The sequence below is a fragment of the Oncorhynchus tshawytscha genome, linkage group LG18 (genome assembly GCF_018296145.1).
Source record: "Oncorhynchus tshawytscha isolate Ot180627B linkage group LG18, Otsh_v2.0, whole genome shotgun sequence".
Lineage (NCBI taxonomy): Eukaryota > Metazoa > Chordata > Actinopteri > Salmoniformes > Salmonidae > Oncorhynchus > Oncorhynchus tshawytscha.
Window position 1 is genome coordinate 29,159,410 of NC_056446.1, and position 25,353 is coordinate 29,184,762.

The 25,353-nt window shown below is 42.3% G+C and overlaps 1 protein-coding gene across 1 annotated transcript; it reads right to left on the reverse strand.

The window, feature by feature from the left end:
* Positions 1–1,061: 1,061 nt before the first annotated feature.
* LOC112217838 (E3 ubiquitin-protein ligase pellino homolog 2) lies at positions 1,062–23,019 on the reverse strand. Its single transcript, XM_024378420.2, has 7 exons — positions 22,695–23,019; positions 10,271–10,400; positions 10,047–10,148; positions 9,072–9,269; positions 8,586–8,771; positions 5,717–5,922; positions 1,062–3,183 (listed from the first exon to the last, which is right to left on the reverse strand). The coding sequence occupies exons 1-7, from the start codon at positions 22,769–22,771 to the stop codon at positions 2,784–2,786; spliced, it is 1,299 nt and encodes a 432-aa protein (XP_024234188.1). The 5' UTR covers positions 22,772–23,019; the 3' UTR covers positions 1,062–2,783.
* Between the last annotated feature and the right edge of the window lie 2,334 nt (positions 23,020–25,353).

The following is a 25,353-nucleotide window of genomic DNA, read 5'->3' on the forward strand; positions in this document are numbered from 1 at the left end:
ATCGGAATGTTCTCTAACGTTGCAACTCTTTCAACGTGGCCATGAAATAAATGACCATCCAAAATCTTGTCTACTACTAGCTTACTGTAGCCGAGTGTCCTGTGCTGCCCCGTGGGCAAACTCTGGATATTCTAAACCTGAGCTAATAGACAATCGGTTTGGTGACAACACTGGCACTGAGGAAGAGAAGGTTGTTCTTTTAACAACTGAACTCGGAAGACGTCCTGATTGGTTGTAACATCCTGAAGTGCTTCTATCTTTACCCATTGGTAATATTACCCATTACACACTACACTACCAAACGTATGTGGACACCTGCTCATCGAACAACTCATTCCAAAAACATGGGCATTAATATGGAGTTGGTCCCTCCTTTGTGGCTATAGCAGCCTCCACTCTTCTGGGAAGGCTTTCCACAGGATGTTGGAACATTGCTGCAGGGACTTCCATTCAGCCACAAGAGCATTAGTGAGGTCAGGCACTAATGTTAGGTGATTAGGCCAGGCTCGCTGTCGGTGTTCCAATTCATCACAAAGGTGTTCGATGGGGTTGGGGTCAGGGCTCTGTGCAGGCCAGTCAAGTTCTTCCACACCTATCTTAACAAACCATTTCTGTATGGACCTCTCTTTTTCATGCTGAAACAGGAAAGGGCCTTCCCAAACTATTGCAGCAAGGTTGGAAGCTCATATTCTTCTAGAATGTCATTGTATGCGGTAGCATTCAAATTCCCCTTCACTGGAACTAAGGGGCATAGCCCAAACCATGAAAAACAGCCCCAGACTATTATTACTCCTCCACCAAACTTTACAGTTGGCATGATGCATTCGGGCAGGTAGCATTTTCCTGGCATCCGCCAAACGCAGATTCGTCCATCAGACTGCCAGATGCTCCAGAGAATGCGTTTCCACTGCTCCAGAGTCCAATGGTGGCAAGCTTTACACCACTCCAGCCAACGCTTGGCATTGCGCATGGTGATCTTAGGCTTGTGTGCGGCTGCTTGGCCATGGAAACCCATTTCATGAAGCTCCCGACGAAGACAGTTCTTGTGCTGACATTGCTTCCAGAGGCAGTTTGGCAATCGGTAGTGAGTGTTGCAACCGAGGACAGTTGATTTTTACGCACTTCAGCGGCCCCCAAATCCACTAATTTCAAGGTGTTTCCACATACTTTTGTATATATAGTGCATGTCAAATACAGCATGGTAGTGTGCGGAGGACTGACGGCTGTAAACCTGAAAAATTTAATACATCATAGAAAGGTAATATAGAGCTGACACGATTATCTCTATTCTAGATAACTACATCATGTCGGTTCTGCTGCATGTTCTCTGTCCCTGAATAGCAGCTGAGTAGGCGTGTACATTTCTTATATGGGAAAGAACATGTTTAAATTATAGATTTCTGTTGGACTGCTCACTTCGCCAGCATTTCTATTCAGTTGAGGCATTTAGTACCGTGTATAATTAACATGTAACACTGTGTACAATTTAGCATAAATGCAAGGTTTGGCAATCCACAGTGCAAGATGTGTGTGTGTGTGTGTGTGTGTGTGTGTTCATGCAAGATAAACGAGAAGTAGTGTAGGTATGTTATTTAACGGGTTCATCTTCTTGAAGCAATTTGAAATGTTCCAGCTATATCACGATGTTTAGATAAAAAAATAGTAGCATAATATAGAACAATTCAATACGAGCACATTGGAAGGCTAAGCTAGTATAGCCTGAGTATTTGGCTACATTCATTGTCTGGGCAATTTTTTATGGTTGTGTGACACAGTGTTGGCAATTTTCTCACACTCACAAGCTCTCCCAGTTTCATCGAACACACATAATTATAATAATAATCATACACATATAGAAAACGCTTACATTTACAAATCACATTTAACTAAAAACAATACTCAAGATAAAAAAATAGTTGTATCTTAACATCTAAATAAAATCCTAACCCATCCCAAACATCCCAAACATCCCCAATTTTAATAAAATAGTTACATTTGAATTGAAAAACTGTTGTCTTATGAGGTTACCTTCGGTCACAGCCTTTGATCTTTCTGCTATATTGTCACATGGCAAAGACCTTGTCTGTCTGACTGGTTCCCAACCTGAGGTGTGGTCAAACTGCAGAATGTTCACAAACATCACTTATCTTTGCTACTATAGAGTAAGTTATTGGTAATTGCGAACCGCTTCGCAATATTACAATGTTTTGTTTTCAGAAAAATTCAAATTTTGTCAAATGGAATATTCAATGAAAAACTTTGGAAGCATCATTACATTGTTGGTTCAAAATTAGGCTGAGAGGGAAACCATTAACCATTATTTTCAGGAAACCATTAAATATGAACATCCAGTGACTTCAACATACCCCAGGTTTAGCCCTTGAGCTGCAGACAACATTCAGCCATGTCTGAAGAGACAACTGGAAACATGGATGACTAACAGAACAACTAGCTTATCTATGAGTGTAATGCTTTGCTATAGTGGAGTTCTTATTGCTTTTGAAGTGAGGTTCTGTTATGGACAAAATCTTACCTTGAGAGAAACATGAGTCTAACTTAAACTTCCACACAGATCCAAAACTGACATCAACGCATGATTTTCAAAGATGTTTAAGTGACACGCACTTGTCTAAAATCATACATCAAGGATGCAGTGTAAATGGAAGAAATATTCACGTTAGTTCCGCACTATTATCTCAAGTTAGGATTGGGCCCTTGGCTTAGTGACATGGTTGGTTCCACGCTTGCGTAGTAGTTGTGGTCTCCATTCCCGGGGGCCCGAGCTAGTCGATAGGGCCCTGGAAGATGAGGCGTGTCCAGCCCTGTGGGGTGCTGCTGAGAGGAGCAGAGCAGAAGGGACAGGTGGGCCGGAAGGCGTGTGTCCCATGAGGCAGTGGGGTATCCGCCCAATACTTGGCTGTCCTCTCCGAACAAACGTGGCCGCAGGGTACAAACGCATATGTGGGAGCTCCAGCATCCACGTACACGGCGGGCTCACACCCCAGCCACAGGGGCACGTAGGGCCCCACGCTCCTGCATAGAGGGCACTCCCGGCGGACTGTTGTGATCCCTTCCTCCCCCTCTTCTCCTCCCTCCTCCCGGCGCTCCGGACGCTGGCCCCAGTCATGGTGGCCATGCACATGTCCACAGGTGAGGTAGACCCAGGGCTGGCGCGCCTCCAGACTGGGGGGAAATGACAACGACTTGGTTTTAGCTTTTATCAAACTCAAAACATCATTTTTATTTGTTTTTGGTAGTAGTTATATTATATTGCAAAATAGCTATAAATAGATTACATGGGATAAAATCAGATTTGGAATTGGGTCATGTTGTGTCGTGCTCAAGGTTGAATTTGCACCTGATCACTGTAACAGTAGACAGGGGCAACTTATGAATAGGTATAGCTCCTAGTGTACCACTGTTTAGTAGCTACCCATCTGTGGCTGCTTACTGAGGCCTACGGGCCAGGAAGTGTTGAGCTACTAGTGTAGCAGTGTGTAGTAATAATAATAGTAATTGTGGGTGCTTATATTTGTCCTATTTCACACAAGTACAAGTGTTTATTAATACACATTTGTGACTTAGATATACATTTTTGCATATCCCCTTGGAGTGGGGTATCTGCCATTATCAACGGAGACCATTAGGGTTAAGTGCCTTGCTCAAGGGCACATACACAGATTGTTCACCTTGTCGGCTCAGGGATTCAAACCTTTCGGTTACAGGCCCAACACTTTGACCGATAGGCTATAACCGCTGTGTGTTTGTGTGTGGGTGTTGTAATGTAGTGGTAAAAAAAAAGTAGGTGGGTTAACTCTGATCACCGTACAGAGTGAATCAACTAACACTCCCTATACTTGGTGATTATATTTATTAACAATCATTTTGATCCATTTGAGCAAACTGTACAAAACAGATCCTAAAGGTAGAAGGATTCTTTTAAATACGTTATTGGACCATAAACAGATTTGGCTCATTAATCTATACAGTCCAAATAATGATGATCGAAGCTTCTTAAAAATTAATTTATCAAGCCTACATGCAATACAAGCGTCTGTTATTGTGGTGGGAGACTATAATACCGTTTTAAATACTTTAATGGGCTGTAAAGGAAATCACACTACAAATGATTACCCTCATGTACTTAAGGAAATCACAAAATAACATGGATATATAGGAACTAGTGGATATATGGAGGCTTTAATATCCTGACCTACACTACCAGTCAAAAGTTGACACACTTACTCATTCAAGGGTTTTTCTTTATTTTTTTACTATTTTCTACACTGTAGAATAATAGCGAAGACATCAAAACTATGAAATAACACATGTAGTAACCAAAAGTGTTAAACAAATCTAAATAGATTTTATATTTGAGATTTTATTTGTCTTGTAGGAGTTCCCACATATGCTGAGCACTTGTTGGCTGCTTTTCCTTCATTCTGCGATCCAACTCATCACAGACCATCTCAATTGGGTTGAGGTCAGGTGATTGTGGAGGCCAGGTCATCTGATGCACCACTCAATTACTCTCCTTCTTAGTCAAATAGGCCTTACACAGCCTGGAGGTGTGTTTTGGGTTATTGTCCTGTTTAAAAAAAAATGACAGCCCCACTAAGATGGGATGGCGTATCGCTGCAAAATGCTGCGGTATCCATGCTGGTTAAGTGAATTCTAAATATATCACTGACAGTGTCACCATCACACCTCCTCCTCCATGCTCCACGGTGGGAACCACACATGCAGAGATCATCCGTTCACCTACTCTGCGTCTCACAAAGACACGGCGGTTGGAACCAAAAATGTCAAATTTGGACTCATCAGACCAAAGGACAGATTTCCACTGGTCTAATGTCCATTGCTCATGTTTTTTGGTCCAAGCAAGTCTCTTCTTCTTATTGGTGTTCTTTAGTAGTGGTTTCTTTGAAGCAATTGGACCATGATGGCCTGATTCACGCATTCTCCTCTGAACAGTTGATGTTGATGTGTCTGTTACTTGAACTATGTGAAGCTTTTATTTGACTGACGTTCATGTTTTAAAGTAATGATGGACTGTTGTTTCTCTTTGCTTGTTTGAGCTGTTCTTGCCATATTATGGACTTGGTATTTAACCAAATAGGGCTGTCTTCTGTATACCACCTTGTCACAACACAACTGATTGGCTCAAACGCATTAAGGAAAAAAATTCCACAAATTAACTTTTAAATAGGCACACGTATTAATTTAAATGCATTCCAGGTGACTTACCTCATGAAGCTGGCCGAGAAAATGCCAAGAGTGTGCAAAGCTGTCATCTAGGCAAAGGGTGGCTACTTTGAATAATCTAAAATATATTTTAATTTGTTTAACACATTCTTGGTTACTACATGATTCCATATGTGTTATTTCATAGTTTGATGTCTTCACTATTATTCTACAATATAGAAAATAGTAAAAAGAAAAACCCTTGAACGAGTAGGTGTGACCAAACTTTTTACTGGTACTCTATATACAAAAGAAAATATTTGGGGGAATTGGAAATGATGCAGGCAATTACATTAATAGAAGCCACAATCTATCTGCAATATTAAAGATAATCTACCCACTAAATTGAAATAAATAAACACTCCCTATACTTTCAATGTATTTTTCCACAAATGGTGGGTAAACCCCCGTGCCAAAAAAAGGTGTGTGAACTCCATTTACCCTCCACTACATCACTGTGCATATTACTAACCTATGGCTGCGTGGCAAGCTGGGGAAGGCCAGGGTACTGAGGCCTACAGGACACTGTGGCCGGGCAGCGTTGAGCTCCTGTCGCAGTGCCTCCAGGTGGCGGAGGGTGGGAGCGCGGAGCAGGCCCTCTCCAGTACGCCACAGCAGAGTGGCTCCACACAGGTCCACCAGAGAACCATCACGAAGGGCACTGCTTTCTCCCTCCGCCTGAGGGAAATACCTTTTATTTAGCTAGGCAAGTCAGTTAAGAACACATTCTTATTTTCAATGACTGCCTAGGAACTGTGGGTTAACTGCCTTGTTCAGGGGCAGAACGACAGATTTTCACCTTGTCAGCCCAGGGGATCCAATCTTGCAACCGCACAGTTAACTAGTTTAACGCTCTAACCGTTGCACTCCACAGGTAGCCTGCCTGTTACGCAAATGTAGTAGAAGCCAAGGTAAATTGCTAGCTAGCATTAAACTTATCTTATAAAAAACAAGCCATCATAATCACTAGTTATAATTACTGATCCAGTTTAGCAGGCAATATTAACCAGGTGAATTTGTGTCATTTCTCTTGCGTACATTGCACGCAGAGTCAGGGTATATGCAACAGTTTGGGCTGCCTGGCTCATTGTGAACTAATTTGCCAGAATTTTACGTAATTATGACATACATTGAAGGTTGTGCAATGTAACAACAATATTTAGACTTAGGGATGCCACCCGTTAGATAAAATACAGAACGGTTCCGTATTTCACTGAAATAATAAACGTTTTGTTTTCGAAATTATAGTTTCCGGATTCGATCATATTAATGACCAAAGGCTCGTATTTCAGTGTGTTATTATGTTATAATTAAGTCTGATTTGATAGAGCTGTCTGACTGAGCAGCAGCAGGCCCGTAATCATTCATTCAAACAGCACTTTTGTGCGTTTTGCCAGCAGCTTTTCGCAAGCACAGCGCTGTTTATGACTTCAAGCCTATCAGCCTAATGGCTGGTGTAACCAATGTGAAATGGCTAGCTAGTTAGCTGGGTGTGCGCTAATACTGTTTCAAACGTCACTCGTTTTTAGATTTGGAGTAGTTATTCCCTTGCGCTGCAAGGGCCGCGGCTTTCGTGGAGCGATGGGTAACGATGCTTCGAGTGTGGCTGTTGTCTATGTGTTCCTGGTTCGAGCCCAGGTAGGGGCGAGGGGGGACGGAAGCTATACTGTTACACTGGCAATACTATAGTGCCTATAATAACATCAAATAGTCAAAGGTAAAATAAATACAAATAGTATAGAGAGAAATAGTCCTATAAATACTATATTAACTACAACCTAAAACCTCTTACCTTGGAATATTGAAGTCTCATGTTAAAAGAAACCAACTTCCATATGTTCTCATGTTCTGAGCAAGGAACTCAAACGTTAGCATTTTTACATGGCACATATTACTTTCTTCTCCAACACTTTGCTTTTGCATTATTTAAACCAAATTGAAAATGTTTCATTATTTATTTAAGGCTAAATTGATTTTATTGATGTTTAATATTAAGTTAAGATAAGTGTTAATTCAGTATTGTTGTAATTGTCATTATTACAAATATATATATATTTTTTTGTTGAAATCGGCCGATTAATCGGTATCGTTTCTTTTGGTCCTCAAATAATCGGTATCGGCGTTGAAAAATCTTAATCGGACGACCTCTAGTTTAGAGCTTGCTGTAGTCACCTCATACAAGTACTCGGGAGTATGACTAGACAGTATACTGTCCTTCTCTCAGCACATATCAAAGGTGTAGGTTTAAGTTAATTCTAGACTTGGTTTCCTCTATCGTAATCGCTCCTCTTTCACCCCAGATGCCAAACTAACCCTGATTCAGATGACCATTCTACCTATGCTAGATTATGGATACATAATTTATAGATCGGCAGGTAAGGGTGCTCTCGAGCGGCTAGATGTTCTAAACCATTCGGCCATCAGATTTGCCACCAATGCTCCTTATAGGACACATCACTGCACTCTATACTCCTCTGTAAACTGGTCATCTCTGTATACCCATCGCAAGACCTACTGTTTGATGCTTATTTATAAAACCCTCTTAGACCTCACTACCCACATCTGAAATTTCTACTGCAGCCCTCATCCTCCACATACAACACCCGTTCTGCCAGTCACATTCTGTTAAAGGTCTCCAAAGCACACATCCCTGGGTCTCTCCTCTTTTCAGTTCGCTGCAGCTAGCAACTGGAACGAGCTGCAACAAACACTCAAACTGGACAGTAATTGTCTCAATCTCTTCATTCAAAGAATCAATCATGGACACTCTTACTGACAGTTCTATTGTTGTCTCTACCTTCTGCCCTTTGTGCTATTGTCTGTGCCCAATAATGTTTGTAAATGTTTACAAATGCCCAACACCCGTTGAATATGCCGGTGTCAGTAAACGTTGGCAAAAAAAAAGCGTAAGTAAATTGTTGCCAGCAGCACAGTTGCAGTCACCAACACTCTGGATAAGATAAAAACAGCCTAACCAGCTCTGCTAGTGCAAGTAAAATGGTCAGAGATGGGTGGGGCTAAAGCTTAAGAGTGTTGTTAACGATGCTAAATGGGTGTAGACAAAGAAGAGCTCGCCAGTAGATACCAAAACACTCAAGGGCTATTTTCTCAAAAGTGAGGTTACAAGTTTATCAACTTTCAAAGCAGAATTACTTTCCCATTGTTTCTCAACTGTAGTGTATGATATACCATTTTGTAGCTCTAAATCTCTACTTTTATCCAATGTAAAAAACACAATTTCAAATTTCGCTACATGAGACCGAATCGAACCGGTGGGTCACATATATGGAATAGGGTGCCATTTGGGGCAGAGTTCTGGTTCTTGTAGCTTAAGTACTGACCAGTTTTCCTCGGCTGGGTCCGGAGCGTGTCTCTCGGAGGGCGTAGACGTCCCCACATACAGAGATCTCCCTCCATAGACCCTGTCTGCTGTCCTCAGGGAAGCCCTCAGGGTGCATCACCAGCACCCCGTTGGTGGTCAAACCATCCATGTGGCCATCCGGGTTCTTCCACTTAGTGGCTTTCTCCTGAAGAAGGAGGAGATGATGAAGAAGAAAAGGAAGAAAATCGAGAGATAACAGAAGCTTGGTTATTTGTATCTATTGCATTCAGTAGGCACCCAGAGGGAGAAAACGTAGGTAGGTACTGCCAGCACCTGTCCAATAGGAACACACTCGTTTGTGCCTATTGAATTTGGCCATAACGAAGTGTGATTCTTCTCCAACTCATTTTCAACTGACATCCAACTGTCTGGTCCAGCGATGGTGGGTTTGTGCCCATACATCTCTCCATTTGGTCTCTCTACCGAGCCTGTGCTACACACTAACCCCTAGGAAGATGTTTTTGGAGGAGTCGAAGCCAGCGGCATAGATGCGTGCGGTGTAGGGGGGATTGCGTTCACACACCACCCTGCAGGCGAAGCGGGAGATGGTGCTGGGGGCCACCGAGGGGTCCTCACCCTCCTTCCCCTCTCCTGAAGTGTCCGTCACAACAAAGTCTATTGGACTTTCTGTGGAGCGCCCAATCTGCAGGGAAAACGAGTGAGACGGAGAGAAACATTACATGGGATCTTTATTGTGTTCAGAACAGGGTTCGATTGGAAAGCAATTTTAAGGCCCTTTGCTCTACTAGTAGCTAAAAGTAATATTTTATGTCAAGTAATGATTTTCGTTTTATTGATGATATGAGCTTTTCTTTAGCTTGTTAATTAGGCCAGGACTTGAAGGATCCTGTTGTACTTATGACTTACCAATACTTTATCTTTCACACAAAAACAGCAGTAACATCCAGCAACATTTATTTTCAAGCTGTGTGTAGTTACTCATATTAAATTAACCACCTGTGATAAAACACTTAAGATACAAGTACATGTATTTACAGTTCTACATCCCTCTCCATGCTTTGAATGTATCTGGGTCCCTGTTCTCAGCTGGCCACCAACAGACATCTTTTCAGAACTGAATCTTCATCACGTTCCCCTGCGGTTGTAATGTGTGATGTGGTTCTTTCAGTACAGTAAGGGGTTTGGTGTGGGATTGCCAAGCCCATTGATGGTTCAGAGTATACCCAGCATCCGAGTCAAAATTAAGGATCCAATAAAAACTCTGGAGGACGTGGTATACACATAGCAGAAGCAATAAATAATAACCAAGTCCTTCAATTATCTATTCAAAAAGGGAAAGTGGTAGCAACACCTCTTTCTGTTCTTCCTGGTTATGGAAGACAAAGAACTCAGTGTTCTCTAGATAAGCTGGCATCATTCTGGTATTTAGCCTAAATAAAACCCTTGTTGTGGTGTTTACCTGGAACATGTCAGTGTCGTTGTCGTGGCAGTACTCCACCACCACTGTCTGGTTGCGGGACAGAGTGAAGGAGATGCTGTGCTGCCCTCTGCTGTGGACTGCCTGCAATCACACACGGACACAGACACAGCAATAATCCTTTTACCCTGTCCACTCTTACTGTAGGTTAGCATGAGGACAGAATTTCCCACCATAGGAAGACTATGGTAACATCACACACACACCTTGCTGTCGTGTGGTGTGTTGAGGATGTGAACAGTGCTGGGTTTGACTCCGTTGGCCTTGGTCCTCCGGTACAGAGCGAAGCGGCTCTTCCTCCTCCCCCTGTCCCCACTGGGCAGAGAACCATTGTACCTACAGAGAACACAAAAACAAGTACACAGAGAGGCTACATAATTAGCGAAAGGGAATACCGCATGTATCCCATTCACCTCATGTGATCATTGAAGACAGTTGATATCGCAAATCAATACTGATCATTAGGCTCTTTTGTTTTGGCAGTTGGATGCCTGTAGGCATACTTTGCCACATAATTAAACATCCCTTTTATTATGCTAGCCTATCACACCCACCACTCATTCCTCACAGACAACTAATGTATTGTACAACTACCTGCTCATCCATTGGTAAGTACAACATGAGCCCAATTCACTGACAGGCCGCTTAGAATAGTGTGGTTACTGTGTGAACCCTCTTTACACTGAAATACCAATTAAACTATATTCAGTGTGTGTGTGTGTGTGTGTGTGTGTAAGCAAGCAAGAGATGGAAAGAGAAAGAGTGGATGAGTAAGCGTTAGCCTAAGTGGAACGGTGCTGACATCTCAGCTGATTGTTCAAACCTAAACTCTTTGTGTCTCGTCTCTAGCTTCCTGGGCAACAGAGTGGAGCTGCGCTGACATGCTAGGAGTTCACAGACAGGGCCGCATGCTGGTTTTAGCTTTCAGCTAATCAGCGGTATTGTACCTATTAAAGACTATTCGGATGATGCCCAGTGGGCACAAAGTCCTTTGTGAGGGGACATCAACTCTGCTTCCAAATCAACTCTCCCGCTCTCTCTCCCTCCATCCCTAAGCTGTAGCTACTCTTCCTGGATGATTAGAATAATTTAAGTTCTAAACCAGACCTGACTAGAAAAGCCAAGATCGTTCCCTTTCCCAGTGTTAGACCAGACCAGACAAACCAATATCTTTCCATTTCCCAGTGTTAGAATAGGGCGGCCCTGTCATGAGATCTGAGGAGAGGAAAGCTGAAGGGAACACACTGCTACCTGTACAATTACCCGGTGTCACATTAGGACAGAGCTGAGGGAGAAGGGAGAGGAGGAAGAGGGCAGGGAGAGGGCAGAAAGAGGAGAAATATACCAGAAAGAGACGGAGCAGGAAGAGAGGGCAGAGAAATACAGGGAGAGAGGGCAGAGAGAAAGGGGGTGGACATGAGGGAGAGAGGGGGGCAGAAGGAGAACAGGGCAAAGGTCATGAAGAGGGATACAGAAAGACTGCGGTCCAAACAGTTAAAAAGACACACCCTCGTCCACTTACCCTTGCCTTATGCCCTTGGGGGAATCCCCGTCACCATCTAGGAGGGCGGTCCAAATGACTAGCCAAGCAAGAGACGTTTTCAACGTAAGCCCCTCAGTCCTCGTTTTTAGTCGGCTTTGCGAGTGCACAATAATATTCACTCCGGGGCCTGAAACTCCCCATAATTCAATTTGCGACGATTGTACATCTGCTAAGAAAAGTCAGTGTAAACTTAAAAACAACATGAATGGGGAAGTCAACATACTAGTGTCATGACGTTGGTCTGTGGGTAAGGTTTATGACCCCCCCCCATAAATACCTTTCTCCCTTCCCTCTCTCTGACTCTACTGAGGGACTCTTGAATAGCCTTTTTTAAACATAGAGAGTCTGGGAACATCAAACAAGTGGAGGGAAAGGAACCATATTTCGGTAATTGAACCAGTTGAAAATATGCGTTGGTACTTAATAAATATGATGTCAGTTCGGTTGTCACCTGAGACATTATGACTGATGACATAACTATAATGTGTAGACTTTCCCAGATACAGTTTATCAGATTCACATGGAATTGTTGTGCAATTTAAATGCAATTTAAATAAAACTATTTGTGAAACGATTAAATGTAATTTTAGCTTCCAAATGAGAGAATTGGGTTTTCATAAGATTAGAGCTCTGCTCAGTCAGTGGCCTGCCCCTGTGAAGAGACATGGGTTATAAACTATGAAACACACCCTTCTCTCCCTCCACTATATAAGCCCTTGACGAAAATGTAACCTTCTGTTCCGGGTACATTAGGACGACGGTCCGATGTCAGAAGGATTCAGATAATAACTACAGAACAAAGCAAACCTCAGCGTGAACTTTGGTTGCGAATGGTATGAACTTTGAACTCTTATTCGCTACAGAAGTGATACCTCCTAGCCGTTGAGTTCGCAGCGGCCGCTGTAAACGTGGGCTAGGAAAGGACGGACAGAGTATTCCATCTACCACACAACGACGACACTACAACGTATCCCGTTCACCACCAGAGACACTCTTCAAAGGACTCTGTTGGGCAACACGACCTTTCATCTACCACCAACCTATTGAAGCGCAGCTCAGAGTAAATATTTATTGCATTTTCCTTTTCCAAATGGGCGGTGATTTAGAATGCATAAGATTTTGTATTTACAATAGAGTAGCTACCTAGATAGAGACATAGCTTCTCCCTTTGTTCCTCAAGTCTACCCGCTCTTTCACTCAAACCCAATCCCCTTTTCTTTGTGTAACCAGCGGTCATATCTGTTCCGTCCGCTAGGGACGTTTTCCTTCATGACATAATTTGTAATCAAGGTATGATTCATTCTGTGCGATTAGTTAGGTATTTAGTAAATAAATAATTAAACCCAATTTTGTATTGCTGATTCAACTTGTTAGCCAGGGTTCTTGAAAATAATCAAGAATTTACTATTTTCAGATGAGACTGAAATAAGGTGACGATTAATATTGACTGCTATTGGTGTAAAATATTACTGGATCTTTAAGAGTTTCTTCGGAAGATAACTGCTCTATAAATATTATTTCGTGGTGCCCTGACTTTCTAGTTAATTACATTTACATGATTAGCTCAATCAGGTAATATTAATTATAGAGAAAGGATTTTATAGAATAGCATGTCATATCACTTAATCCGGCATAGCCAAAGACACGACACTAGTGTAAGTAAAAACGAATGTAAATAAGATAGATATGGTGCTACTAAATGCACATGATGGCACAAACATGTCTCGGAAAAAGTAAATATGTTTTTGTTTGGAAAATGTGGAAATAAAACATTTCCCTTCTTTTCCAGCTAGGCAGGCTAACGTTAGTTAGCTAATTAACTTGATAGCTATCGTACAGTAGGCGTATATTAATAATTATATATTTAATATAAGTAGACATGCACTCATAATTGACTGTTGTGCATATAAAGCACCCACAAGCTATCGGTGGCTGAAAACACAATCATCGCAGGATGAACCCGTGACGAATTTCAGGCTAAGGGTGGTCAATTTAAAAATCATTCCTTCCTCCCTCGCCCCTTGCCCTGCAAGTGTAAACTCGTCAAATGTAATAATATGTCATCATCATTAAGTGTCCACTTAATTTGAGGCTGAAGGGATAGGGTGGCTTTTAAGTGTTTGGACCGCAGCCAAAAAGATGAGAGGGTTGAGATGAGACACATTTGACCTGGCCAGTTCTGGTCCGACAGTGTCAGCGTCACGCATATGCACCTCGGCAGCACATTGTACACAATATGAAATATTCACTCCCTCTGCTGAGAGAAAGGCAAGCGATAGCAGCAAAGTCTTGTATGGTAATACTTTGAGAAGTTAAATGAGAAGAAAATGCTAACTTTACGAGATGAGATTGAGGTACAGTAATGGTAGTACAGGTACAATGCTTAACCATCCAGAAGGGACGCCAGTGAGACCCAAACTGTTAAGTGTGAGAGAGAAAGAGAAGACACAGGCTAGCACACAGAGCCCACTCAGCCCAGTGTAACTAAGGTAATGAAGGAGAGATAGCAGACAGACAGGGACTCACTGCAGAACAGACATCACATCACCTCACATGCCCTGCACTGAGATAGACAGGCAGAGACTGCAGCGCATGTGATCCTTAAGGTGTACCTGGCAAATCATGCCATCGCAGCAGGATATAATCAAATTAATATTTATTTATACAGCACATTTCAAACATGGAATGCAACGCAATGTGCTTTACAGGAAAACAAAAACCAAAAAAACAACGAAAAGACAAGCTGAAATATTTACTACAGAGCAAACATAATATAAAAAAATGAATTATGACAAATTGAACAACTAAAAAGCACACTAAGGAAAAGCATAGCTAACAAAATGTGTCCACAGTTTCAGCCCCCCTCCGCTTCTCGGGCAAGCAATTCCAGAGCCTGGGGCATAATAACTAAAGGCTGCCTCTCCATGCCTCTTGGTCCTAGGCTATGGGATAGTTAAAAAGGCCAGTGCCAGAGGACCTGGAGGGACCTATTGGGTACATAACCTAATAGCATGTCTAACATTTATTGGGGTGCACATTCATGGATTGATTTAAAAACCAATAGAATCATCTTTAATTAATTTGAAAACTCACTGGCAGCCAGTGCAGAGTACTTAAAACCACACCGTGACTGGGACGGGGAAAAGGGTTCGAAGCCGAGTCACGACAGACCAGAAAAATGCGAGTCCAATTCAAGACCATGATTGTAATTTTGTCAAATCAGCACCATAAGAGTTGAAAATGTCAAGTATTTCAGAACATATAGATTCTTTAGACATTCAAAATAGTGCAAAAGGGCATGCTGAAGGAAAATAGAGCCGCTCTACAAATTATTAATAACCCAAAACACAGTGGTAAACAATGGACCTTCTACGCCTTCAGAGGGCTAAGGATTTAAAAAATAATGATTATAATAATATATTAATGATAATAATTATGTTATTTTCAAAGATGCTCTGATTTAACACTGAAGAGAAAAAGAGGAAGATAAACTCAGCAAAAAAGTAAACATCATCTCACTGTCAACTGTGTTTATTTTCAGCAAACTTAACATGTGCAAATATTTGTATGAACATAAGATTCAACAACAGACATAAACTGAACAAGTTCCAAGGAGATGTGACGAACAGAAATGGAATAATGTGTCCCTGAACAAAGGGAGGGAGGGGGTCAAAATCAAAAGTAACAGTCAGTATCTGGTGTGGCCTCCAGCTGCATTAAGTACTGCAGTGCATCTCCTCCTCATGGACTGCACCAGATTTGCCAGTTCTTGCTTTGTTACCCCACTCTTCCACCAAGGCACCTGCAAGTTCCTGGATATTTCTGGGGGAATTGACCCTAACCCTCTCCCTCCGATCCAACAGATGTGCTCAATAGGATTGAGATCCGGGCTCTTCGCTGGCCATGGCACAACACTGACATTCCTGTCCTGCAGGAAGGGTACAGAACGAGCAGTATGGCTGGTGGCATTGTCATGCTGGAGGGTCATGTCAGGATGAGCCTGCAGGAAGGGTACCACATGAGGGAGGAGGATGTCTTCCCTGTAACGCACAGCATTGAGATCGTCAGCAATGACAACAAGCTCAGTCCGGTGATACACCGCCCAGCATAGCATTATGTACACTTAGCATCAGGAAGCTTGGTCACGAAAATCAGAAAAGCAATCAAATTAACCATTTACCTTTGATGATCTTCGGATGTTTTCACTCACAAGACTCCCAGTTACACAACAAATGTTCCTTTTGTTCCATAAAAATTATTTTTATACCCAAAATACCTCTGTTTGTTTGTTGCGTTATGTTCAGAAATCCACAGGAAAGAGCGGTCACGACAACGCAGACGGAAAATCCAAATAGTCTCCATAATGTCCACAGAAACATGTCAAATGTTTTTTATAATCATTCCTCAGGTTGTTTTTAAAATATATATTCGATAATATATCAACCGAGTGTGTAGGTTTTTCAATAACATCGGGTGGAACAATGGCCGCTTTACTCTATAGCGCAAAACTCACTCTGAGAGCCCCCACCGATCCACTTACGCAATGTGATCTTTCACGCTCATTTTTCAAAACAAAAGCCTGAAACTTTGTCTAAAGACTGTTGACACCTTAGGGAAGCCATAGAAAAAGGAATCTGGTTGATATCCCTTTAAGTGGAGGATAGGTATGCATAGGAACAGAAGGGTTTCAAAATAAGAGGCACTTCCTGATTGGATTTTCCTCAGGTTTTCGCCTGCAATATCAGTTCTGTTATACTCACACACAATATTTTTATAGTTTTGGAAACTGTAGAGTGTTTTCTATCCTAAACTGCCAATTATATGCATATTCTAGTTTCTGGGGCTGAGAAATAGGCCGTTTCAAATGGGTACATTTTTTAGCCAAAAATGAAAATACTGCCCCCTACACGCAAAAGGTTAATTGCCTACAGTCTGTAAACTGTTAGTGTCTTAACGGCCGTTCCACAGGTGCATGTTCATTAATTGAACAAGCATGGGAAACAGTGTTTAAACCTTTTACAATGAAGATCTGTGAAGTTATTTGGATTTTTATGAATTATCTTTGAAAGACAGGGTCCTGAAAAAGGGATGTTTATTTTTCTGCTGAGTTTAGATATCCAAGTCAGCCATTGGCTAGGCCATCATAAGCTAGATAAAGCCATCTGCCATTCAACTGTATCAGGGCAAAATTTTGGCGTGACATTAGAATCAACCAATCACATTTTGACTGAATGGGTGGAACCGTTAACAAAAACCTATGGAAACCTCTGAATTCTTGAAGGCCAACAGATCACGACGGCAAAAGCGAGCAGTAGTTTTCCCACGATCTAGCTAGCTTGCTTTTGTTGTCGGCTAGTTTGCAGGGGCTGTAGCAGGTGTTATCGAAGATGTTGTTGCTAATTTTTTTTAGCTTCTTAATTTTCAAGAATAACGTTCAACAAGAAGTTACGTTTCAAATAATCATCACCTGGTGAGTGGAACAGCGTTTTTTTATTGCCGTTACTCATCTGTTTATGAAACTTATTCTGCAGCTTGCCTGCCAATGCATGCTTGTCCCAACCAAGCACCCAAGCTAACTGGCTAAAGTTGGCTAGCTTTCTAGCTAGCTAGCCAGCCAACTACTTCCAGACACAAATGAGAGAACACCTTATTTTACTCGCCGTAGCAGAGCTGGTTAGCCTGTTAACATGTTTCTAGAGCATTCCTGACTCACTATTACTTTTTTGTCTACGTTTACACCGGTCACATTCAGCGGCTGTTGCACATTCGTAAATTCATCAGTTGTTCTGCGCACTGACACACTCAGATGAGAGTGCTCTGAATCGGAGTAGATCGCATATCTTTTGCATTTGCAAATTCATTCTGGCTAACTGGATAACAATGATTTAAGTTCTTGCTAGCTAACCAAATGACACCTGCATCTCTAGCTGTGTATAGCTACCGAAAAACGATATGAGGGGAAAAAGTCAGTCACTAACCCACTCCTCCAATGGCATGGCATCCTCCTAGCAGCTAGCTAGCGTTAGGCTCTGTGTTTTTATCTTGCAACATAAATAGATACCCTAGCCTCTATTAGCCACATTATGACTGACTTTTGATCATTGCCCTTGCTAGTTTGATTATATTGACATTCCCAGCCTTAGTTACATTCGTCCGTTTTTGTCCAGAATATTGAGTAAATGCAACCCGAATGGAGACAGCAAACAATGTACCAGCCCAGCTGTGATTTACAACCTCATAGCAATATTTTTAGGACCACCATGAAATGTATTGGTGAATTATATTAATCATGCATTGAACTGCATCCATCTATTCTGCCAACAATGCTTAGTGTATGTCATGGAACGTTGAGTCTAATATAACCTGTTTTTAAAACCTCTTATAAAGTTGGTTTTGTAGCATGAACAGGGAATTGTATATTTTTTACTGATATGATTGTCTGTTTGTCTGCAAATTAGTTAAAACGCTGTCACTTCCACTTTAAACTTTAGGTTACCGGTTACTTTTTTTTTTTTGCAATGGGAAGTAATAGTTATATATTTCGATTGGGAAATGCTCCACGGTTGTGTTTTTGTATTCTTATGATTGGCACCTAGTGGCTTATTATGTCCGAGGTTATGGACCGCTTATCCTTTAACATCATGTTGTATGTTACTGCTGTCTTTCCATTGGCCCTATGCAGTGGTGTAGGGAAAGGGGGATACCTAGTCAGTTGTACAACTGAATGCATTCTTCCGCTTTTAACCCAACCCCTCTGAATGAGAGGCGCGGAGGGCTGCCTTAATCGACAGCCACGTCGTCAACACCCGGAGAACATTGGGTTAACAGCCTTGCTCAGGGGCAGAATGACAGATTTTTTACCTTGTCATTAAGTAACCTTTTGGTTACTGGCCCAACGCGCCAACCTGCCAGGCTGGAGAAGTGGGTATACACAGATTTTGCCAAAAAGTTCCCAATTGGCCTGCCCAGCGAAGGAAAGGTACCCTGTGTGAGTTTTTCCAGATTATTTTTTTAATGCAAAAATGTGATGGTCCACAACAATGCTTAAAGTCCACAACAATGCTTAAATCACATCAATTTGATTTGGTGGGCCTGTTAGGGCCTGGCTCCCCAGTGGATGGGCCTCTGTCCACCGAGGCCCATCCATGTCTACACCCCTGATGCAAACAGTGCATGATGACAATTGCACATCACAAATAGCCTACTAACCAACTCTTTGGACTAAACTTTTTAAATACCTGGTTTGCATACCCATTGTTGCCTTAGTTAACATTGTGTTGTTACCTACCCTGTTTCTGTACAGCACTTTGATATATCAGCTGATGTAAGAAAGGCTATATAAACACATTTTATTTGATTTGATTAGTGTTCTTGGACACTAATGGTGGTCTGATTAAAACATGTTGGTATTACAGACTCAGACAGGGAGAGGTTGAAAATGTCAGTGAAGACACTTGCCAGTTGGTCAGCGCATGCTCGCAGTACACGTTCTGTTAATCCGTCTGGCCCTGCGGCCTTGTGAATGTTGACCTGTTTAAAGGTCTAACTCACATCGGCTGCGGAGAGCGTGATCACACAGTCGTCCGGAACAGCTGGTGCTCTCATGCTTGTCTCAGTGTTTTTTGCCTTGAAGCGAGCGTTTAAGTACTTATTTAAGTATTAGCTCGTCTGGTAGGCTCGTGTCACTGGGCAGCTCCAGGCAGTGCTTCCCTTTGTAGTCTGTAATGGTTTGCAAGCCCTGCCACATCCGACGAGCGTCGGAGCCGGGGTAGTATGATTCGATCTTAGCCCTGTATTGACGCTTTGCCTGTTTGATGGTTCTTCGGAGGGCATAGAGGAATTTCTTATAAGCTTCCGGGTTAGAGCCCCGCTCCTTGAAAGCGGCAGCTCTAGCCTTTAGCTCAGTGCAGATGTTGCCTGTAATCCATGGCTTCTGGTTGGGGTATGTACGTACGGTCACTGTGGGGACCACGTCGTCGATAACACTTATTGATGAAGCCAATGACTGATGTGGTGTACTCCTCAATGTCATTGAAGGAATCCCGGAACATAGTCCAGTCTGTGCTAGCAAAACAGTCCTGTAGCTTAACATCAGCTTCATCTGACCACTTTTTTTATTGATCGAGTCACTGGTGCTTCCTGCTTTAATTTTTGCTTGTAAGCAGGAATCAGGAGGATAGAATTATGGTCAGATTTGCCAAATGGAGAGTGAGGGAGAGCTTTGTATGCATCTCTGTGTGTGAAGTAAAGGTGGTTCAGAGTGTTTTCCCTCTGGTTTCACATTTAACATGCTGATAGAAATTTGGTAAGAAAGATTTCAGTTTCCCTGCGTTAAAGTCCCCGGCTACTAGGAGCAAAAAAGAGGAATCTGACAGTCCGTGGTGAGTAATAGCAGTTCTTATGTCCAGAAGTTATTTTCAGTCATAAGAGGCAGTAGCAGCAACATTATGTACAATAAGTAAAAAAATAAGTTACAAACAATGCAAAGAAATGAACAAAAAACACAATTGGTTAGGAATACGTAAAACGTCAGCCTTGTTCTCCATAGCCCTCTTGTCGACACTGAGACAAGACCGGGACACTCAATATGTGGTCTTGAGACCGGACTCGAGACGGTACTACTTAACAGCTTAAAACCAGTGTAATGTGTGATCTCCGTCTGGTCTTGGTCAGTACCTGTGCTGTTGCATTCTGTATGTTTTGCAGTTTACCAATGGATTTCTTGGGTAGACCAGACAGGAGAGCATTACAGTAGTCAAGCTTGGTTGTAATAAAAGCATGGATGTGTCTCTCTGTTATCAGCTTGAGAGAGAAACGGACCCACCTAGGCTAGTGAAAATGTACACATGATGTCTGATAGCGACGAGGAGAGGGTTCTCTCAAGATTATACTGCAGCTAGTTATCCAATATAGAGAACAGAGAAGAACATTCAGCATTTCATAGAACATCATTGGGTCTGGGGTGTGTGATGAATATTGCAAGAGTGTTGGGTCAGTAACCAAACGGTTACTGGATCAAATCCACGAGCCAGCAAGGTGGAAAAATCTGCCTTTCTGCCATTGAACAAGGTAGTTAAACCCCAACAACAACTGCTCCCTGGACGGCGATGTCGATTAAGATAGCCCCTCGCACCTCTCTGATTCAGAGGGGTTGGGTTAAACGCATAAGACACATTTCGGTTTGAATGCATTCAGTTTTGCAACTGACTAGGTATCCCCTTTCCCTCTCCCTAAATCATTACAGTGTAATTACAGGCCTATTCTCACTACAAAAGAGAGGAGTATTCTGATAGCATTTCTGCAGAAATGCTGAGTACCTTGTGTCAGCCATGGCTGTTTTCTCTCTGTCACTGTCTGTCATTTAGCTACATCCAGTTAATCATTATTCAAGTGCCCATGATAGTCAGCAGCATATGTATGGATAGCATTGTCACGGGGGCTAGGTGGAGATTTGACCATAACACTAACACCTATCTACAATTACTAGACAATCTACAATTACTAGAGCTAGTAGTCAGTTTATTTTATTTTCAAATGAGTGGAACTGCCATCTCCTTACATATTTTTTGCACTTTTTTGAGACAGTACTGAAACGAGAGGGAAAGACAGTCCAGTGTGAGAAGGGAGGATGCAAGGATTGAACCCCGGTCTCTGGAGGGGGAAAGCATAATGTGGTTACAGTCGGGAGTGTTAGTTAACACAAGACTGTATCAACCCCTAGCCCCTACCCTTATGTTGTGTTATCTGTGTAGGTCTGAAAGCATTGGAGAGGTACATGCAATATGCCAGAAGTTCCACCCTGGCCTATCAGAAGACAAGTGGTAGGCTAGATATATTAATCTAACATAGCATGTGTAAAAAGACGCCTGAACGGAGTCCCCACACTCATTTTTCAAGGGAAACGGAAGTTAGGTTGAAAATAATGTATCCCTGAGAATCGGAAACATCTGCTTTCTGCCACCCCACAGAGAGTGAGCTGTATTAACCATACTGTTCACACCTATCCAATCCTTTCAGATCTGTGCCAGGGTCAGGGCAAGGGGTTGTTTTTGGATTGGGCAATGGTCTAGTCCAAGAGGGCTGCAGAGGGGAAGAGAGGGGCATTATGGGGTCACCACATCACAGGCGTGTATACAGGAAGCAGGACGGAAGTGTGGGTATAAGAGAGCACATGAGAGAGTAGTTAACCCACTGATCCTCTGGACTATAGACTGGGCAGAGATGGAAACGCTGAATGTCTGTCTCTCTCTTATGCACATCCTGTCTTGTATGTGTTGGGATAATATGTTGTCAGCCTACATGCAGGAGCCATTTTTGAATGCTCCAATAGGCCAATGTGTGTCTGTTGATTTAATTCCCCTATGTGAAACACGAAAGTGAGCTATATATACACACACATCAATGGTGGTGGCATATGTTAGGCTGAGTTTAATCGGTTGGTTTGGTTTCATCCAGTGTCCCACATTCTGTGATCTTCACAGATCCAGAATAGTATGACATCAGAGATTTTCAGCCTAAGCAATCGAGTGCTGATTTTACACCCACTCAGACATCCATTGAAGAAAAAAGGCTACATTCTTCTTTCTAATTTCAGTATGGGCTTATGATGATACAATGTAACGTTAGTAGGCTACTTATTATAACAATTATCTCCAGGCGCTGTTACAAAGTAACCCAGGCTATTGTGCTCAGCGCCTTTGGACGAAAGTGTATATTAGTTCCAAAGTAACAATATGTTGTTGATGTAACCACCAGTGTATCAAATCTGTCCTAAAGTGTTACAAAGTTACTGTAACGTGTCCTTAGCGCTCGTTCTCCTGAAACTTCACAATAATTCTCCCACAATGTGTGGGGTAAATATGTTACAAAATAACAATACGTTTTCTGTACAACACAGTAAATGACAACGTTTTTCTGTGTAGACCTAAACCAACCGAACTCAACTGCCTCGCACGTCATCCTTTCCATTTTTTAGTAGTAGGCTAACATAGTAGACTGGTAGCCTAAGTGCCCTACTACAAATATTAGCTCATTTTCTAGACAGTGATATGAACTACAATTTATCCGTATAGCCTACCGTTACTCACCCCAATATGACCAACTCTCCGTATTTTACCGGGTCTTTAACGGGCACATCATCTTCGTCCTGGTTTGGCGAATTCATCCGACTGGCGCGAGCTTGCTCTTGTAAACCTTCGAGAGCAATAGTAGTGAAAAAAAGAAATAGGCTACACCTTTCAAACTATGAGGAAGTTACTTGAATTTTAGTATATCCGAGTTTGGATAGAGGCAATTGTTCTTGTTCTTCGTTTTATTGTTTTAATTCCGTGAGCTACCATCTTTTGGAAAGATTGTTGCAAAGCTATCGATTAAAGGCCCGCGCGACACGAATCTGTTCTGTAGCAGAGTACAAAAACATCTCGCGGCAGGGAGTCGACTGACCCATTTTTTTTTTACAGGGAAGGACAATAAACATCTCTATATTATAAATATATATAATACAGTGCCTATACGACCACAATATTTTTTATTTTTCATATGTATTATTATAAATAAGAAATACTGTGTGGGAATAATACTGAAATACAATTTTGTGTTTTATGAAAAGTATTCAGTTACAATCTCCCTTTGAAACCATTCAGAGTGATGAGGTCTTGATGATACGCTTGCTACTGACTGTTATGTAAAATAAAAAGGCGGTTTCAAATTCTGGAGGAAAAACACTCGCTTTGTAGCCTAAGCCAATTTACACCATGGGACATTCTTGTTTTCAAATTTTAAAAAATTTACAGAAAAGCGTGAAGAATTGTTCAATGTCTCTGGTGCCAGTCATTATAAAGTACTACGTAATGAAACAGTTTGCCTGCTTCTCTAATTTACTATTTCGATTTCGTTTGGATTTAATTTACATTTTAGTCATTTAGCAGATGCTCTAATCCAGAGCAATTTAGAGTTAGTGTATTCATCTTAAAATAGCTAGGTGGGACAACCACATATCACAGGCAAAGAAAGTACATTTTGCCTCAATAAAGTAGGGGGGTGTCGAGGAGAGGAGGAGGATGGATTATTTAAAATACTGTTTGAAGAGGTATGTTTTCACAAGATTGGCAGGAACTGCTGTCCTAGCTTCAGGGGTATGCTGATTCCACCATTGGGGTACCAGGACAAGGAATTGCTTGGACTGGGCTAAACGGGAGGGCCAAGAAACCTGATGTGGCAGAATGGAGTGCTCTGGTTGGGATGTAGGGTTTGAGTATAGCCTGAAGATAGGGAGGGGCAGTTCCTCTTGCTGTTCCGTAGGTAAGCACCATGGTCTTGTAGTGGATGCGAGCTTCAACTGGAAGCCAGTGGAGTGTGCGGAAGAGCGGGGTGACATGAGAGAACTTGGGAAGGTTGAAAACCAGGCGGGCTGCAACGTTCTAGATAAGTTGCATGGGTTTGATGGCACAGGCGGGGAGCCCAGCCAACAGCGAGTTGCAGTAGTCCAGACAGGAGAGGATTAGGACCTGCACCGCTTACTGTGTAATGTAGGATCATACTCTATGGATGTTGTACAGCATGAACCTGCAGGAGCGAGTCACTGCTTTGATGTTTGCAGAGAATGGGTGTCAGAAGGGGGGAAGGAGAAAAGTAGTATCCTCCGCATAGCAATGATAGGAGAGACCATGTAGAGCTGAGTGACTTGGTGTGTAGAGAGAAGAGGAGAGGGTCTAGAACCGAGCCCTGGCGGACATCAGTACTGAGAGTACGTGGTGCAGAGTCTGATCGTCTCCACGTCTCCTGGTAGGAGCGGCCTGCCAGGTAGGATACAACCAAGAGTGTGCAGAGCCTGAGATGTCCAGCCCTGAGAGGGTGGAGAGGAGGATCTGATAATTGTCAAAGGCTTTGATAAGTGTCAAAGGCAGTGAATAGATTAAAGAGGAGGAGAACAAAGGAGAGAGAGTCAGTTTTGGCAGTGTGGAGAGCCTCTGCGACACAGACAAGAGCAGTCTCGGTTGAGTGACCCATCTTGAAGCCTGACTAGTTAGGGTCAAGAAGATCGTTCTGAGAGAGATAACGGGAAAGTTGATCAGAGACAGCACGCTCAAGTGTTTTGGAAAGAAAAGAAAGAAGGGATACAGGTCTATAGTTTTTAACGTCAGATGAGTCGAGTGTTGGTTTCTTGAGGAGGGGAGCAACTCGGGCCATTTTGAAGTCAGAAGCAACCCAGCCAGTGGTCAGGGATGAATTGATTAGGAAAGTGAGGAGTGGGAAAAGATCTCCAGGTCTGGAGAAGAGATGAGGGAATGGTGTTGAGCAGGTAGGTTGTCAGGCAGCCAGACCTCACTAGTTGCAGGATGTCATCTTGGATGCGGTCTAGTCAGCCATTCTTTAATTACAGGTAACCTAAAGCCAATTCCAGCATATTGGTCCAATTCACTCAGGATGGCAGGCAGCATGCATTGGACATGTAATAGATTTCTGATTAAAATTCAAGTAATCAAAGAAGTAATACATTTTGTTGGTCAGTTCCACCATCTATATTTTACAAAAAAATGAAGGCCTACCTTTTACTTTTTGTGAAATATTTGTAAGTGCTCACTCATTTCTGTAATGTCTGAATCTTAGTCACATATCACAACTTCCGGCGCCGACAGAGATGGCCGCCTCGCTTCGCGTTCCAAGGAAACTATGCAGTGTTTTGTTTTTTTACGTGTTATTTCTTACATTAGTACCCCAGGTCATCTTAGGTTTCATTACATACAG

Coding starts and splice junctions, on each gene's coding strand:
- LOC112217838 (XM_024378420.2), bottom strand. CDS start 22,771: ATGAATTCGCCAAACCAGGACGAAGATGATGTGCCCGTTAAAGACCCG. Junction 10,401..22,694: donor GGAGAGTTGGTCATATTGGG/GTGAGTAACGGT, acceptor TGTTCTCTGTAG/GTACAATGGTTCTCTGCCCA. Junction 8,772..9,071: donor CCAAAAACATCTTCCTAGGG/GTTAGTGTGTAG, acceptor CTCCTTCTTCAG/GAGAAAGCCACTAAGTGGAA.